Raw genomic sequence first — 18025 nt, 5'->3', positions numbered from 1 at the left:
AAAAATTAAAAAGCGAAAATTGGAAAGTGAAACTTTGAAAAATCAATAAATTTCTGAACCCAAAAATTTAAAAAAAAATTAACGTTTAAAAACAAAAAAAAAATAAAAATGCGAAAAAGAGAATGAAATTTATAGAACAAAAAATCGAAACGTTGAAATGGGTAAAAAAAATGTGAAAAACAAGTTTAAAAAGCAAAACAAATGCGAAAAAGTGAAAAAAAAAGTGAAAAGGTGAAAAAAATGAGAAGGTGAAAGTTTTGAAAAACCAAAAATAAATTAAAAAGCGAAAAAAAAACAAAAGCAAAAAAAAATTAAAAAGCGAAAATTGGAAAGTGAAACTTTGAAAAATCAATAAATTTCTGAACCCAAAAATTAAAAAAAAATTAACGTTTAAAAACAAAAAAATAAAATAAAAATGCGAAAAAGAGAATGAAATTTATAGAACAAAAAATCGAAACGTTGAAATGTGTAAAAAAAATGTGAAAAACAAGTTTAAAAAGCAAAACAAATGCGAAAAAGTGAAAAAAAAGTGAAAAGGTAAAAAAAAATGAGAAGGTGAAAGTTTTGAAAAACCAAAAACAAATTAAAAAGCGAAAAAAAAACAAAAGCAAAAAAAAATTAAAAAGCGAAAATTGGAAAGTGAAACTTTGAAAAATCAATAAATTTCTGAACCCAAAAATTAAAAAAAAATTAACGTTTAAAAACAAAAAAATAAAATAAAAATGCGAAAAAGAGAATGAAATTTATAGAACAAAAAATCGAAACGTTGAAATGTGTAAAAAAAATGTGAAAAACAAGTTTAAAAAGCAAAACAAATGCGAAAAAGTGAAAAAAAAGTGAAAAGGTAAAAAAAATGAGAAGGTGAAAGTTTTGAAAAACCAAAAACAAATTAAAAAGCGAAAAAAACTAAAGCAAAAAAAAATTAAAAAGCGAAAATTGGAAAGTGAAACTTTGAAAAATTAATAAATTTCTGAACCCAAAAATTTAAAAAAAAAATTAACGTTTAAAAAGCAATAGTTTAAAAAGACGAAGAACTGATAAACCAAAAATATCGAAAAGTAAAAAAGTAAACACCAATGATAAAAAAATGTAATTGAAAATTGTAGAAGTGAAAAATTAAACAACCACTGACTTTGAAAAAATAAAAATTAACAAAGCGGCAAATTCCTAAAAGTGAGAAAAGCGAAAAATTGAAATGTTTTTATTTTGGAATACAACTCTAAAGGATGAAGATTTCAAAACAAAAAAATCGAAAAGAAATTCAAGAAAAGTTAAAAATATAAAAAAGAGGCAAAAAATGTTCAAAAATTTATTTGAAAAACATAAATAGAAAAAGCAAAAATAATCGAAGGGCGAATGATGGGAAAAGTGATCAATTGAAATGCGCTAAATTGAAAAACATATTCATAAATTTTTCAACCAGAAAATATTTTTTTTTTGCTTTTCGAAATCCATTAAAAATAGAAAAAGGAGAAATTAAAAAAAAACAATACTTAAAACCAACAGGTTTAATATGTGAACATTCAAAAATTAACAAAAATGAAGAAAAGTAAAAAAACAACAAAAAAATGAAAAAAAAACAAAAAATTGTAAATATCAAAAGCGAAGAGTTTTCAAAATTTCTCTTATAACTTTTTGTTTTTTATTTTTCCAGTTTTTGTTTATTTTTAAGTGGTTATGTGTTTTTTTCTAATTTTTGCTTTTTATGTTTTTTCATCTGCAAAAGCCAACAAGGCTTTTAAAAGTAAGCGAAAACAAAACAAGAGAATTTAAAAAGCAAAAAAAAAAAATAAAATGCGAAAAGAGAATTAAATATATAAAGCAAAAAATTTTAAAGGTTGTAAAAAATTGGGAAAAGTGAACAAAATATTAAAAAAAAAGCTGACAATAAAAATGCCAAAATTTTCAAGAGTGAAGAAATATATCAAAGTAAAAAAAAATAAAAAGCAAAACTTTAAAAATATATATTTTTTTAAAGCGCTAAATTTTCAAATAAAATATAATTTGAAAGCCGAAAAACTTAACATTTAAAATACTAAGAAGAAAAAAAATTAAAACTTAAGATAGTAAAAAACGTGAAAGAAATTTCAAAGAAAAACAAAATTTCAAGACCAAAAAAATTAAAATGCAAAAAAATAATTAAAGTGTGAAAATTAGAAGAAACAAAACAGAAGAAAATTGAAATCTTTGCCATTTGAAATTGTAATGTGAAAAAGGGAAAATACCAAAAATTTGGAAGTAAATTTGAAAAGCAAAGGAATATTTAAGAAACAAAAATCGAGAAGGCAATAATAATCAAATATTTAAAAAGCTAAAAATTAATTAAATTTAAATTGAGAAATTCAAAAAAGTAAAGGTACTGGAAAGGTGAAAATGGAACAAAAACAAGAAAATTTATATATTTATGTGTTCTTGAATGGCGTTAACGTTCCCTTGTGGAACTTTTGCCGTCTCAACGTATGCATTAACTAGCGTCATTTATTAATACTTGGTCGAGATTTCTTAAGCCAAATAACACGCCTTGAATGTATTCCGAGGGGCAAGCTCTTGAATACGCATGACCACAGTGCAAGTCGAAGGAAATTTCTTTGACGAAAAATCCCCCGGCCAGAACGGGAATCGAACCCGAACACCCGGCATGATAATGTGAGACGCTAACCACTCGGCCACGGGTGCTACTATATATTTATGTATAAAATTTAAAAAGCGATAAACTGAAGAAAATTAAAACGCAAAAATATTAGGGGTTAAAAATTTAACAACAAATGTTTAAAAAACAAAAAAAGAGAGAAATAAGAAAAATTTAAAAGCGAAAAATTCAACGCTTTACTTTTGCAAAAAAGCGAAAAAGAAAATGAAATTTGAAAAAGCGAAAAATTTGAAACGTTAAAGGCAAAGAATTTAAAACCCATAAATATAATATAAAAAAAAACAATAAAGTAAAAATGTAATAGTAAAATGTGAAAGGAATTAAAAAAACAAATTTTCAAAAGTAAAAAACAGAAGAAATAAAACAGATGAAAAGAAACGAAAATTTGGGAAAAAACATGAACTCTTAATAAGCAAAGTTTTTAAAATGTAAAAAAATTAAAAGGCAAAAAAAATAAAAAGTCATAGTTTGAAAAACCAAAGAATTCGATAGGCAAGAGTGAACAAAATATTAATATTCTCGAATAAGCTTACCAGCGGCGGCGGTTTCGGAGCGATGGCTGGTAAGCGATGATTTTTGCGGTGATCAACCGAGGCTGGGGCCGATGTGGGCGTTGCAATGTGTGGCCTTTGATCGACCGGCTTTGCGGGTGTGTGGAAGTTTAAAAATCGAATGTGAGCTGCCTTGCGGCTCGGAGTTGACGCACATTTTGCTTTAGGATTGGATACGACGTAGCTCTGGGGGGTTCCGGTGGCGGGGGCCGCGGTGGCGGCAGGTTCGATCTTTGGCAGAATTGAACAGACGATACTGCTGGTGGTCGCTGTGGTTGTCGTTGTGCCAGTGCTTATGGCAGCCGTTGTTGTGCAGGCGATCGTAACACTATCGGATGAGGGGTTTGAAACAGCGGATGAGGATGAGACCGGAAAGATAAGAAACTTGTCCGGACTTGGAAGGATTTCCGGCTGACTTGGTACCAGTGAATTACTGACCGTCGGTTCCGTAAATCCAGTCGGATAGTTAGCCGGTATCATCGGAAGCTGAGATCCTGTCTCAATGAAGTAGCTGAGGTAGTAGGTGGGTTCCTGGAAGCCACTGTTGGGAATCGAAATCAACGTTGGAGGCACTTGCGCTATCGCTGATGTTTCCGGAATACTTATTTGCTGGGTGGGGAATTGAAGCTGATTGATATCCATCAATTTGGTGCTATTATCCGGTTGGATAACATAGAATTGCGTCGCCCCACTTATCGGTGCGACTTGAGGATTTTCCGTTGACGACACTTCTGGTTGCACAACGGAGGTGTCCGGGTCTACCACCGCCGAAATCGTTCCATAGAAGGGAACATCCGATATTACCTTAACTTTCTTCGCCGATTTCCTCACTGAAGCCGGATTATAATTCTTTTTACAAGTTTTCCGCAGTCTATCCTTCAAAGGTGTTTCCGGTGGAGGAGTAACATCCTCTTTTTCACCCTCCTTGGTATTTTGTGTTTTGATTGCTTTGCTTGTGATATCTTCCATAATCCCATCGAACACTGGATCCTGTACCGCACTGTTTACGATATTCGAAATAATCTCTTCAAGATTGATATTAAACGACTGATTGTCGTTTGGCTGATCTCTCGGCGCTTCACTGGCTGGCTCGACATATGCGGATGACGGCCCTTCTCTGGGATCAACCTGAGTATTCGTTGAAGTTTCCAAACCCTTGTTGATTAAATCCGCTATCTTCACCGAATAATTCGCGTTCTCCAGCAAAGTCTGCGAAAATAATTCCATCGAGGGAAACTTATTCAACTCTTCGCCCCCATCCCCGGAAGGCTCTGTGGCCTCTCGCTCTTCCTCCTCCTTACTCTCTGCTGTTTGGGCTCCCTCCCCCGCCACTGAATCCTGTGTGCTGTCCCCATCCGTGATGGCGGAAATATGCGACAAGTTCGACAAGTTCCTCCCACTTCCGGTCTCATTCAGCACGATGTAAGAGTTATCCAACCGAACCCGCTTCTGCTTCGGTTCGCCCACCTCCGGTGTGCTGCTCGAGAGCGAAGGATGTGGCGATGCCCGAGCACGGAATCGCTTGCTTCCCGCCGACTGGGGCACCTTCGGGTGCTCCCCCTTGTCAGCGCCGCCAGCCGACGACCGACGAGCTTTCCTAATCACCCACAGCAAAAAGTCCACCTTCCGCACTAGCGATGCATCGCTCGGAATCTTTAACTCATCGCCGTATTTTTCCACAAAGTTATTCACTGCGTAAGAGAAAAAAAATAACACACATCCAAAACAAGAACACCAAAACACTAACCTTTGATCTGAATCTCGCCATATTGCCGAAATAAATCCACCAGCTTGGCATGGAATATCATAGACGGGCGGGATCCATGTTTGAGGAACTGCTTCTCCTCCCTCAGATAGGGACTTGATTTGCAGAATTCCTCCGCTGCCCGGGTCAGTTTCTGCTCGTAGAGGTACGCTGCAAAACGAAATTCCCCCACAAGAAGCACAAAATCCAATTAGCCACCATCCTCGAACTTATGGGAATTTTTTCCACCAACACTCTCTTTCTCACCTAACACTACGCGTGCGATGTGCGATTTCGGGATAACATCCATCTTTTCCGGATCGATCGGTGGAACAATCAATGCCCTGCTTTGCAAACACCTCTAGCGTCTCTATTCGGAACTGCAAAACACTGGGAACATTTCGATTTCACTGCAGGATGCGAAACAAAAACAAATTCAGAGCTAAAAAAGCAAAACCCTGTTGTTTACCAACTAGCGGATTGTGTGAGCGATCGTCTCTGGCTTTTTGTTTGTGTTTTATGTGTGGACGCAGAAGGAATGGAAGAAAACAACAGCTGTCATTGGGAGTTTAGGCGCGAAAGTGGAAGTTTGCCGCTTCAGCTCGTGTGAGGGGTAGGAAACTAAACATACTACGCGGCTAGCGGACATCATTGATGTTCCGGATTTTTTGAAGATTAGTTAAAAGTTATACTTTTCTTTATATTTTTCATGGCGTCAAATTTGACTTATAATCTTATTATCTCGAGATACTATTGCTTACGAGACACCCGAACGCGGTCTCCCCGGGCGTCAAATAAATTCTTCAAGTTTTGAATGGACTTCAACGCGTCAATGATTTATGATATTATTTATAGCCTGATATAGTTTATAGCAGTTTATAGCGAATTCGTTTTTAAAACTGAGTTCGTTCCAAACTGACTCTGCCATAAAAAACGTTTTCGGGTTCACGAATGATGCGGTTTGGAGGTGTGCGTTATATAGTCTGATTTGTTCACATTTGCGATGACAAATGTACAGTGTCGATTAGAGATGGGCAAATCAGCTCATCATGGTGAGCGGCTCAGAGCCGTTCAGCTCATACAAGTGAGCTGCTCATTTGGAACAGCTCTTCAGCTCAGTTGAATTTTGCAGTTGTCCACACAATTGCATATGAAACGTAATCACCATGGGACATTGCATAGTGTGCATTTTTTTGAAATCCAACATAGAAGATGCTTAGGATATGCTGAACTTAAACAACAGAAAAACCAACCGAGACAACGTTTTTTGAAAAAAAAAAACAATCGAGATTTTTTTTTTGCATCCGAGAATATAAAAATTAATCCACTAATAGGTGCAACGAGAAATAATTATTCGCGATCACAAAGGTAACAAAAGGACCAGTATCAATCATCAACATTAATGCCGGGTGGTTTTCTGAATTGTTTTGATTCAGCACGCGGAAATAAATGTATGTGTTTCCATAGGGTGCTCATACACTGTTTGATCGAAGCCAAATATTTGACTCTTTTTGACAGATAAAATTTGGTCAACGTGTACTGATCAAATATATTCTACACAAAACACGACAAGCAAATATTCAATTATTGGATGCCTAAAATATTTTTTCAGTCTGTTCTTCGAACCTGTCGGTACAGGTCGGTACATGGTTAGGTTACCTTGAATATTTCAGTTGATTTTTTCCATGTTCGGTGTTTGATATTGTTCACTACTGTTGAAAATTGAAGAGTGGCAAACAAAATAGTGTTTGTACAAATATCAAATCAAACCTTATCTGTCAAAAAAATAACAAATATTTGACCTCCGGGCAAACAGTGTACGGCCACCTATAGTATTGTTTAAATAACAATGTAATATATTAAATTTATTTTCCAAGCATATAATAATGTGTATTATTTTATTTGGCCATATAAGAAAAATTTAATGAAGTAACGAACGATTGAATATCTTCAAAACAAAAACCTTTTTTCCTATCTGGCATCTCTGCTAAAGCTAAAGTGCCAAGAGAGATACACGAAAACAAACTGACGTCATGCCATGAAGCGCGGGAGACGAAAAATCCTTTCGCGTCTCGCAATTCACACTCTCTGTAGCTTTTGCGCTCCACAGTTATGCAGCTCAAAAAAGTAAATTGTCATTCATAATTTTTAATTTAAAAGCATTTTTATTCCACCTGAAAATCCATAATTATTTTCGCCTCCCAATAAAAGCACACGAAGCTTAATGCCGACTACGCGAATACTCTTCAAAACCAGAATCCGAATTGGATTACGATTCCAATAATATAAAATCAAAAGCAACAGGTTTTCCATTTTCATAATATTTATATGTTTTTTTTCCAAAACAATACTCGGAACTTGACAGTTCAGTATAGTTGTATTGGTGAACCCGAGTGCGAACCCGTGAAACATCTCAGTGCGAACCCAACAGCTTTTGGGTTTAACCTAGTGCGAAATTAGGTTGAAACTGAGTGAATAAAAAAACGTTTCGACGGCAGTTAGGCCGATTACACATTATCCGGTTTCCGCCGGACCGGTCTGAAACTCAAATGGCAAATTTCGACCGTACCAACCTCTTTACGGCGCCGTGATGCAGCCGTCTACTGCGACTGCAATGTCCGGTGATCGGACAAGCATTATACGCGATGACAGTAGTATTGTGTCGACATCTGGTGGAGAAATCAGTTTGGGAAAGCAAATCATTCTCTATAACTTTCTCAGACCATTAGTTGTTCAAACTTTGAATGAAAATTTTTACTTCATATTATGTGACTGCTCAAATAACGTAGAACTGACTCTTACTTAATTATTTTTGTATAACTTTCCTGATGTTTTCACCAAAACCAAATCATTATAATACGAAATCATTATCAAACACAATTCTTGTTCAGGATTTATCCACTACTTGCGGAAGAACGTATTGCTCTATTATATAAAAACATATTTGTTAAAAAAATGTTTATTCTCATTCATAATTTTTATTTTGTATACGAGTTTACTGCACCTGAAAATCCATTATCATTATCATTTCCCAAAAGCTGAGCACGAAGCTCCGTGCCATCAACGTGTATTGACAGTTGTTTGTCATGTGTGTTAGTATGAGTACAATAGGGCTCTTGCTACACATACATGCAGAGCATGTGTTGGGCACACATTAGCTTGTTTACATTCGTAGTGTCTATGCAGCAGAAGCGGATTTTTATCAATCGGCGTTCTTGTAGATGATTTAAATAGAGTTACGGTCATTCTAATAGTGCATAGAGCTAACATGAACTTTGTGAAACAGTTAGGCAAGCTATTTTATGAACAAGAGTTTTTGTGTAACGCATATTATTTAGTTTACTAGCACCTATTTCGCGATGTTCATTGAGCGACTCTCCCATTAGATTGGAATCGAAAAATTGGCAGAAAAAGGATTATCAACATTTTCGCACCTAGATCAAAGTCACAGAGTCTCGAGCTCACGTTTGAATGCTTCCTTGTATTTCCATGAATTGGTCAATCGATGGATTTTTTCCGTTTCCGATAAATTTTCTTATAAACGTATTTAGCTTCTCCGCAGAGCATTCGGGTACTCGGAAATCATATCTGAGAGTTGGTTGATATTTCAGGCTGAAAATGTCCTTAATTTCAACATAATCAACTGCTTTTTTGGCGGAACTAGCCGCCGATTAAGGATATCTGCACACGAATATTCATTATAGTTTATTCTTTCACGAGACCAGCAAAAAGCTTAAAACCTAAATGGGAGCACACTTCACCTAATCCGGCTATACAATCGCAATGTGCAGTTTGCACTATTTCTGTGAAAATTTTTGAATAATCAATCTGCTTCCATTGATATGAATCATGGCCAAAACAGAAATTTCTATTTTTCCCCGTGTGTATGGCTTTGACGCTAAAAGTAAATATTTTTATGTGAAGAAACATATATTCGCATGTTATTCATATAGATTAGCGCGTAATCTTTATAACTATTTCGCTAAAATAATTATTTAAACAAAGCTCAATCTTGTCGCTCCATATAATTCCTATGGAGCGATCACTTTTGCCTGCCCAACAGATCACTAATACATATGCACGCTGCAAGCGCCCTATTCAGGAAATTTATCGTCCCATGGATTAATATGTGTGAGCTATTGACGTTTGTTTGTTGTTTTTGAAATCAATTCAGAAGTCGGATGTTATATGGATGCCGAAATTTTGCTTCTTTATTTCGCTGCTGTGGAACAAATTCAAGGATGCAAGTTTCTGCTCAAAGTGAAGCAATGGTCACAGGCGTACGAGATTATCATGGAGCATATTGCCACGGACTGTGTTATCAACGGTGGGTGATGTCTTTCGATATATTGATCGAGTTATTTAAGGTGAAGGTGGAAGCTAGCCATTGTAGTAGTATAGGTAAAACCACGTGTGGGTAATAGTGTTTGTGAGAGAAGAGCAAAGCACATGTAAATAGATCAATTCACTTATCAGACTGTGTGGCGCTTCATTGACACGAGTCTTTGAATACATTTGAAAAAAAAATAACAATTCAATACTGAAGTTAAATGTATGAACGATATGTTCCGATGAACCATGCAAATTGCAAACATAAATATATAGAAGGGGTATTTTTGCATATGAAGTAAAATTCTGATTATACGCGAGCGTAACATGTGCAAATTTATAACACATGCGAATTGGGGCTCTTTTGATATTAACAAGTTCTACCGCATAGTAACTCGATGCTGATAATTCCTCAATATTTTCCTTCGTTGGTCGTATTGTTTTCACATATTCACGTTGGAGAACCTTAACCCTTCTCTTCGTTGACTGAGACATTTTGATTGAATGTAATACTTTTCCGTTTATTGTTTTTGAAAGCATAGGCAGCCGTGGCAGTGTTCCGAGCTCTGCAATACAATTTTATTACCCAATATTAAAGTTGCTAAAACTTACATTATAGACCCATTAAACGTAAAAATAATGATTGTATTGATATCAACACTATTTTATTCTATTGATTTTCATGACATGAAAGGCTATGACTCAGGAATAACATTTTATTGAGTGGTTTAGATAGCTGTTTCGATGATGTTGTCTGGCATCAGTGTCGAAATAATAACGATGCTTTCACCAATACAAACAAAACCATTGTCGAAGATTGAAAAATGAAAATTTAACTTTCAGAGCACTTGCTCGAGTTTTCCGACGTTTTTCACTATACAGTGCGACAGCAGATGAAAATTTAATATCTTGTGAGTAATCGATTAGATTTTTATTTTATTTATTAGATATTACTTCATGGGAAGTGTGCGAAAACGATCATTTTCTTCACATAGTTTCGCGCAATTATTGATTTTCAGGCGAGGGGTGAGGGACGGAGATGAAAGAAATGAGCGCCATTGTGGCAGCCATTTGTGGCTAGCTTCCACCTTCACCTTAATTAACTTCTGCTTTTGCTTTGTTCACAGTCAACTTCCCTTATTTGGAATCACTACTGAACGAGTTCAAGGATGTCAAACATATCTCCAAAAAGTTCATCAAAGGGCAGATTTTGAGCGACTTTATCGAGCTAAATGTGAAGGTTAGTTTTTGTTAATTTGACACACCAAAAATAGCTCTCTCTCCTAATACACAGTTTGACCTGCTCGGGATGCTCTCGACGACGAGGTGGCCGAGGCTCTGTTCGAAGAACTCAAGCCCAAACTATCCGATCTGTGCTCCGTGATCAAGAAGTTTCCCTGTCCGACGCCGAAGCATCGGCTCTGTCAGAGCGAAACCACCCAGCGGTTGGCATGTCTCATTCGGCACTCTCCGCTCAGGATCTGCGTATTAACAGCTGTGCGTTCATGCGAAATGCGCTCGAAAAGCAGCCTTTTCCCCGGGAGTATGTGCTCGAGGAATTGCTGCTTATGCTAAGCGCGTTTCTGGACGAGGATTCAACGAGTATCAATGAGATAGTGTTTGAAGGAAAATTTTAATGTTATTTTTAGTTTAGTTTAGATTATTACTGCAATAGGGAAATAAAAAGACACTCAAGAATGAATGAATGGACACACATTCTCTCGTAGGCAAAAAAAACTATTGAAAAAATATATGGCAACAGAGCGTGTGAAATGAATCATGATATTTATGTATGTTTGGAAATAAAATAATTTGGCATATGGATAAGTATAGTGCAACTGGACTAGAGTTAGTTTTTATAATGCTGTTTACGACAACCAAGTTTTTCTGTTAAGTAGGTTTTTTATATTTGTTTATCATTGCAAATTTACATCCCGCGGAAAGATTAGACCTTATTCACAAAAAAGATATTGTTTCGTGAACACGCCCGGTATATGGTTGAATTTCTCCAAGAATGCCATAAAAAATGTCGGGAAGTCTGCATAAATCCTCCATCAATCCTCCTAAAACGGTTGTATATTCAGCACAAACAAAAATCAAAATCGAAAACAGCTTGCATGTAGCAGGAATATTTGTAGCAATGTTTACCTGTCAATCCATTGTATAGCTAAATGCACATATGTGTATGTGAGAGTGTAGCGCGAGGTCTCTTTCACAGTGTTATCCGGTTATCCGTCCAAACCCAGCGGCGCTTTTTGAAACCGGTTCGGCAGAAACCGGATAATGTGTAATCGCCCTTAGGTTGGAGCTGGTGTTGAAACTGAACAAAAACGAATTCGCTATATATCTTCGCAATTCTCATTGGCAGCAGCTTGATATACCGATTTGTGAACCGAAAATGTTAGCGCATTTTCAGGTGCAATAATCATGCTTTAAAAATCAAATTTTTTAATTGATGATCTTTTTCGTTTCGAATATGTATGCTTCTTTTCCAGTGATGAAAGAATTTTGAACGAAAATGTCTGATAACGATTTTATATTATAATAATAAGTAATATGAGTCATATGAAATCATAATATGAAGAAATATCAGAAAATTTAAAGAAAAATGGTTAAGTAAGGGACAGGACCATGTGTTTCAAGTAGTCACAAATAACATTGAAACGAGCATACTTATCAGATATCTGAGAAATTTACCTCACAAATACTTGATCTCCACTTAATATAGACATTCTATCTTCGAGGATGCGAATTAGGAATGCAAAGTATCTATTTCAGATATCCCGACACGGCATGTGGAAGTGTCTTCTTATTTCTTAACTCATGAATGGTATATATTCTTGTTTTCAAGAAAAATATTTCAAAAAGAAGGTGTGTCACACTAGCGTGCAAAAGCGAAATAACCACGACTTCGTTTAGAAAACATATGGTAATTATTATGATAAAACATTATGCTTTTATTAGTTTTTCCTATAATTTTCGAAAGTATGTTAATATTTCGCATATTTGTTACTCTTTACTTCTGGCATCCCTGATGCGAACGCCAAATGCTGTTGGTTGCGAGTGCGAGTGGAATCAAAAAACTTTGTACATAGTACGCCGGATCACGCATGATACTAACTGGCATGATGTGTTCACACGGTGTGAGTAGCTGCACTGCAGTAACCGACTAGGCCGACTCTTATGTTCAGTCGCACCTATAAACTAGGCTTAAAGCCGGATTTAGACGTCCAAATCCGGCTTAAGGGAGTATTCTAGTCTAGAAATTTGAAAAAAAAAATCCTTCATATTTCTGTAGTTTAGGCATCTAAGAATATACCCTAGAAAGGACTTATCGAAAATCCTATTATTCACCGAGTTAGAGCCATTTTAGTTATGCGGTATGTAACCTGGTACGGCCATAACAATGAACTTCAAACTCGTTTTTCTCGAAACAAACTGGCGTACATGATATCTCAAGTTCTACTGAACCGATTCATGTCGAATTTATATAGATACAATCTGCAGGCATTTCTCTATCGCATGAACCTCTAAAAAAAAAATAATTTTTTAAATTTTACTATTTTTAAAAATTGTGAAACGTTTTAAACCGCATTTTGTTTTTCAAACGGCCGCCATTTTGTCAAAAAAGATGTTTTGGACTTGTCCGAGGTTCATGCGATAGCAGCATCTTTACTGATTCAGAATCTGTTCGATTTTTTTTTTTGTTTCAGATAACCAGAAGGGCTGGAATCGTGTACGCCATGACACAACTTTATTTTGAGGCCTCTCATTCATCAACTCTGAACTATTCTAGGTATGAATATTTTTTCTCCGTTCAGTTTTTGTTTTATTGTAAAAAGATAGATGAACAAATAATGATATAATGGATTGTAAAAATATTCTTTGTTTTATTTTTACGGAGCTCGAAAAAACGCCCGGAATTCGTGTCTATACGTCTCTCGTGAATACCCCCTTAAGAGTCTGTGCCTGAGTGTACGAACAAAAGTTGAACGTAGGACTGTGATTGTTCAAAGTATGTTTTTGAACTTTGAACTTGATTGGTATTGAAGTGAATTGAGTTGAAGATGAAGTGGTATAAAAAATTCGGAACCAATGGACAAATAAATTTGATGAAATTGAGCGGAAATGAAGACGTAATCCTGCATCCAACATTCCACCATGGTCCATGTAAAAGTCTTGAGTTTTTTCGTTTTTGATGGAAAAAGGCTGCTGATTTTAGTAACGATCCTTCATTAACTGGAGAGTTGTAACGTTTTGGGCATCTGGATCAGACGCTAAAATATGCCCATGCATGCAGTACACCCCTGCACGATCGAATATACAAAGAGGAATGGAAAAAGCGCTCTCTTGGTTGCCGTCCGTCGTCCGAGACGGAACGGAAACGGAAGGAAACCAATGTTGAGTGCAGGGTGATCTATTTTGTTCTTTGCATGCATACATGTGGTGATTAGCGCAAGAAGCGCACATCAGCAGATCTTTTGTTACAGAGTAACGGTTGAGACTCCATGAAGAGCCTTTCACAATCATTTCACAGCGTTTCAACGGTGTCAAGATCGAATGAAGCAGCTCAATTTTGTCAAGAAAGTAAAATATAAAGCCGTATTCATCGAGTTTATAGACCACTTTTTGAACATATGTGGATAAAATTTTTTTTGCTGAGAATCCACAGTATGTGACATTGTTGGAACTGTTTACTCATTTTTCGCAGTTTTAACGCATCGCTGGGATGCTTCTGACCCAATGCAACGGAGAGTTATGCGCACTACGATGATCCCACCGAAATCTTAAATAAAATATCGAGTGCACGAGTTCCTTCTACTAGCAGATCGTTTAAGTGCGCTACACATATGCCGTCCCGTCACCCGGAAGTCAACGTAAAGGAATGAAATGTCAAATATTCTCCCATGGAAATCGCATGGTAGCATTCACATACACCATCACCGGCAACTTTGACGTCGGCAAAATAAGTCCAAGAGAATAGTTGATGGGACGGTGACGGTGACGCTATATGTGTAGCGCATTTTATTCTCGTACATTCGACATTTCTATCAGAACTATCCAGAGGACTATTTCTGGATAACGTTGCGACTAGGCTCAATGTCCAGGTATTTTTTGTGCTAAAAAAGCAGTCTAATCGAAAAAATGTGGATCTGACCATTGATGGGAATAGCGGATCCTTAGGCTGAAGGAGACCTCGATAGTCTAATAATTGCTCAAGAATTGGATAAATCTGGTACATTGGTCTTGAGAAAGACCATTTGGATACAGAAAAAAGACACTTTAGAAAATTAAAACACACTGGACTTCTAAATAAATAACGGATGGTCATACATAAATTGAATGTGGAATGATTAATAGAAAGGGGATTGTGGGACTGCCAAGAAACGCTTAGAAATCTTTAAGTTAGTTTGAAGCTGTTACTAACTGTTTGTGCCTGTTTTGTGGCATCTCCTGAAAGCGTTGAAATTCATCAAAAATTATCTGCAGTCAGCGATGGGTTTGATATGTTCACATGTTGAGCTCTGACCGAGCTAAGGATCCGACAATGAATTTTCTGTTTGGCTCACAAAAGCTCGAAAGATAGGTCCAACGTAACGATATACTTTCTAAAACATAATTTCCTAACTGTCGGCGACCGGTGCGAATCAGATGGAAAATTCAGTGTCAATCACCGCAATCCGAGACAAGGGTCAATGTGGTAAATGAATTGTAGTCAATTGAAAATGAATGTGCTAATACATTGCGTTTCATACCTATAGAACCACTCCATTTTTCTGAATTTCCAGAGATATGTAAGAAGTCTGTTGAATTGAAGTATATATTGTTGGTTATAATAACTATCTTTATGTATAAGACTAGCCATTTGAACTTTATTGTTGTATCCAGGCACGAAACATTAAAAGAAAACAGGAAGTGGGTTGTATCTATGGTATAACCGCAAGGGTGACGTAGGACTATCGTTGATTTAGAGATCATTTGTTCGAAGTTGAATCTGAATTCATTCTGAATGAATGAATATTTGGAGAACTTCGAAAACGAGAGCGTTACGTTGGAGGCACAAGGTTTTATGCATCCAATATTGGATACGGAAATATCCTACTGATGAGGAAGAATAATCTTCAGAAGCTATCCTGTTAATTGCGATTGATTGAAAAATCACAAAACCAAATGTATTTGGTCACAGTGTTACATGGATAGAAAACATTAAAATAAACTCTTTCACATGAATGTAATTTTAAATTCCCAGAGGAACTGGCAGATTATTTTCAGTAACGATTAGATATTTCCACATTTTCCTCGATACTGGAAGTCCACCAGTGGTTAATGCTAACTCGATAACCACCTGTTAATAGCACTTGATTGAAACATATTTGGTCACAGTGTTACATGGATAGAAAACATTCAAATAAACTCTTTCACATGAATGTATTTTTAAATTCCTAGAGGAACTGGCAGATTATTTTCCGGATCTTTCTCGATGCTGAACGGCATCCAAACGGAAAGAATTCCGTGCGTGTATGTGTGTGTGTAGCGGCTGCTTCGATGGTCACCTTCTCTTCTCCTGAAGGATCGGCTTCTCTGTGCTCCCTCACAGTTTCAAACAAACTGCTTGCGTTTCAGGACAGATCTCGATCCTTCGTCGTCCAGCACCCTCAGCAACGATGCTGTCTTGTCGATGTCCTCACGAAAAATGAGTGCGTCTCACCACCAGAATATCGCTTAAGTATACTTTTTGTGCGTGATTGAATCGAGAGAAGGCGTGGTTTACGATGGCAATTTGGAAGGTAAACTAGAGGGGAATGAACTCTCTGAGCTCGGAACTTTCGGCGACTGAGCAATAATCGATTGCGGGCGCATACAATATTGGATACGGAAATATCCTACTGATGGAGAAGAATAATCTTCAGAAGCTATCCTGTTATTTGCGATTGTTTGAAAAATCACAAAACCAAATGTATTTGGTCACAGTGTTACATGGATAGAAAACATTAAAATAAACTCTTTCACATGAATGTATTTTTAAATTCCCAGAGGAACTGGCAGATTATTTTCAGCAACGATTAGATATTTCCACATTTTCCTCGATACTGGAAGCCCACCAGTGGTTTATGAGAACTCGATAACCACCTGTTAATAGCACTTGGTTGAAACATATTTGGTCACAGTGTTATATGGATAGAAAACATTCAAAAAAACTCTTTCACATGAATGTATTTTTGACGTAGGATTACGTCTTTCGGGAACATATTGGGGTACAAATGGAAAAACGAAAATCGATCACGTCGTGAAAAATGGCCAATTTCAAACGCTTATTACTCATTCATTTCATGATGGATTGGTGAGATTTTTGCATCAAACGATTCCGGCACTCCATAACAATTTTTCACATTGAATAAAATAGTATTTATCATGTAACTAACTATCGAACAATTGAAAAATCTCAACCCCTATCCGAACAGAGATACCCAGTCCTGATTGGTCGAAATTGACGTCATTTATTTTCGCGTCCGATTCGTTCGTTCACCGGCAAGCTGCATGGAAATCGAGTAGGAGGCGCCTACTTCACACATACCAAATGATATAAAAAAGGAGTATACGTGGATCTCATCCATTCTTACATCGGACGTGGAACGGACAACAACAAGTGGATAACAGCAGCAGTGGAAGCGGCTTTTCTTAAGGCGAGCATCGAAGTTGAGCGGTCAAAATGTGAGCTGCGCCTCACATAGAGCTTCTATGGCAGCATAGAAAGCGGCAAACAGTAGCAACGATTGCTGAAACCGGTTTAGTACTTGTGGCAACAGCAAGCATCACGAGCGAAGCGTTTCAGGCACGTTCTCTTCGTCAGAAGTACGAGAACGTGTTCTTGGCATCATGAAGGGTATCAAACACGCTACCCGTCGTTCAGCTCGCCGTGGTGGTGTCAACGAAACCCCACGCAAACCGACGCACAGAAGCCGAAGATGCCAAAGCCAAAGAAAGCAGCAACGGCTTTGGAGAAAACTACCGCTGCTAAAAAGTAAACAACTGCCTACATCCGACTAACCAGTCCTTTTCAGGACTATCGATATTGCTTTGAACGAAAGAGTTTAATTTATTGTTTTCCACTAATCATAAAAATGATGTAAAACTATGATCAAAAATATTGTTAAGTTTTGCTTTTTCTTTGACCAGGTGCAATTAACAGGGAACCGTCGTATAACGGCTAGAAATGTCTAAAATTTTCGTTCAATTCATCATGGAACATTCGTTGTTTTTAAGTATTCGATCAATTGAGCGACTAATTGTTGAAAAAGCATCGATGATGAAAAGGGTTATGATATCATACTTTTAAAAGCTATATTAAAACTTCGCTTTGCTTTTTCGCGCCCGATAAGCCAAATATTTGTATCGCAAGCAAGTAGGAGGCGCGTAGTTCACACATACCAAATGATATAAAACGAGGAAACACTCGTAGATATCATTCATTCTCACAATGGACGTGGAACGGACAACAAGTAGCAGCAGCAATAGTGGAAGCAGCTTATATCAAGGCGAGCATCGAAGCTGAGTGGTCAATAGGCGAGCTGTGCCTCACATTGAGTTTCTATGGCAGTAGAAGCAGCGGCAAACTACTACTACTACTACTTACTACTAGTGGCAGCAGCAAGTATCACGAGCGGAGCGTTTCGGGCACGCTCTCTCCGTCAGAAGTGCGAGAACGTGCTTCTTGACATGGTGAAGGTGCAGCAGTGAAATTCAAGACGA

General features: G+C 36.9%; 2 protein-coding genes across 3 annotated transcripts in view; one reads left to right on the top strand and one right to left on the bottom strand.

Annotated features, from left to right (window-relative positions):
• LOC129761797 (microtubule-associated protein futsch-like) overlaps positions 1-5514 on the bottom strand; it is a 38854-nt gene extending 33340 nt beyond the window's left edge. The window contains exons 1-3 of one of the 2 annotated variants that reach the window (XM_055759569.1): positions 5213-5514; positions 4949-5116; positions 3184-4892 (exon numbers count right to left, since the gene is read on the bottom strand). In XM_055759569.1, coding sequence (XP_055615544.1) covers positions 3184-4892; positions 4949-5116; positions 5213-5255 — 1920 coding nt within the window. In that variant the 5' untranslated portion in view covers positions 5256-5514. The remainder of the gene's footprint in view (positions 1-3183; positions 4893-4948; positions 5117-5212) is intronic. The other variant, XM_055759568.1, reaches the window with a different exon arrangement.
• A 3613-nt stretch (positions 5515-9127) lies between these two features.
• On the top strand, positions 9128-11098 carry LOC129763240 (nuclear pore complex protein Nup98-Nup96-like). The gene is made up of 3 exons (XM_055762113.1): positions 9128-9272; positions 10402-10514; positions 10569-11098. Exons 1-3 carry the CDS (start codon positions 9134-9136, stop codon positions 10656-10658), a joined length of 342 nt encoding a protein of 113 aa, XP_055618088.1. The 5' UTR covers positions 9128-9133; the 3' UTR covers positions 10659-11098.
• The last annotated feature ends 6927 nt before the right edge of the window (positions 11099-18025 follow it).

Source organism: Toxorhynchites rutilus, chromosome 1 (assembly GCF_029784135.1).
Source record: "Toxorhynchites rutilus septentrionalis strain SRP chromosome 1, ASM2978413v1, whole genome shotgun sequence".
NCBI classification, from domain to species: Eukaryota; Metazoa; Arthropoda; class Insecta; order Diptera; family Culicidae; genus Toxorhynchites; species Toxorhynchites rutilus.
Note: the sequence above shows the minus strand (reverse complement) of the source record. Positions and strands in the feature narration are given on the sequence as shown.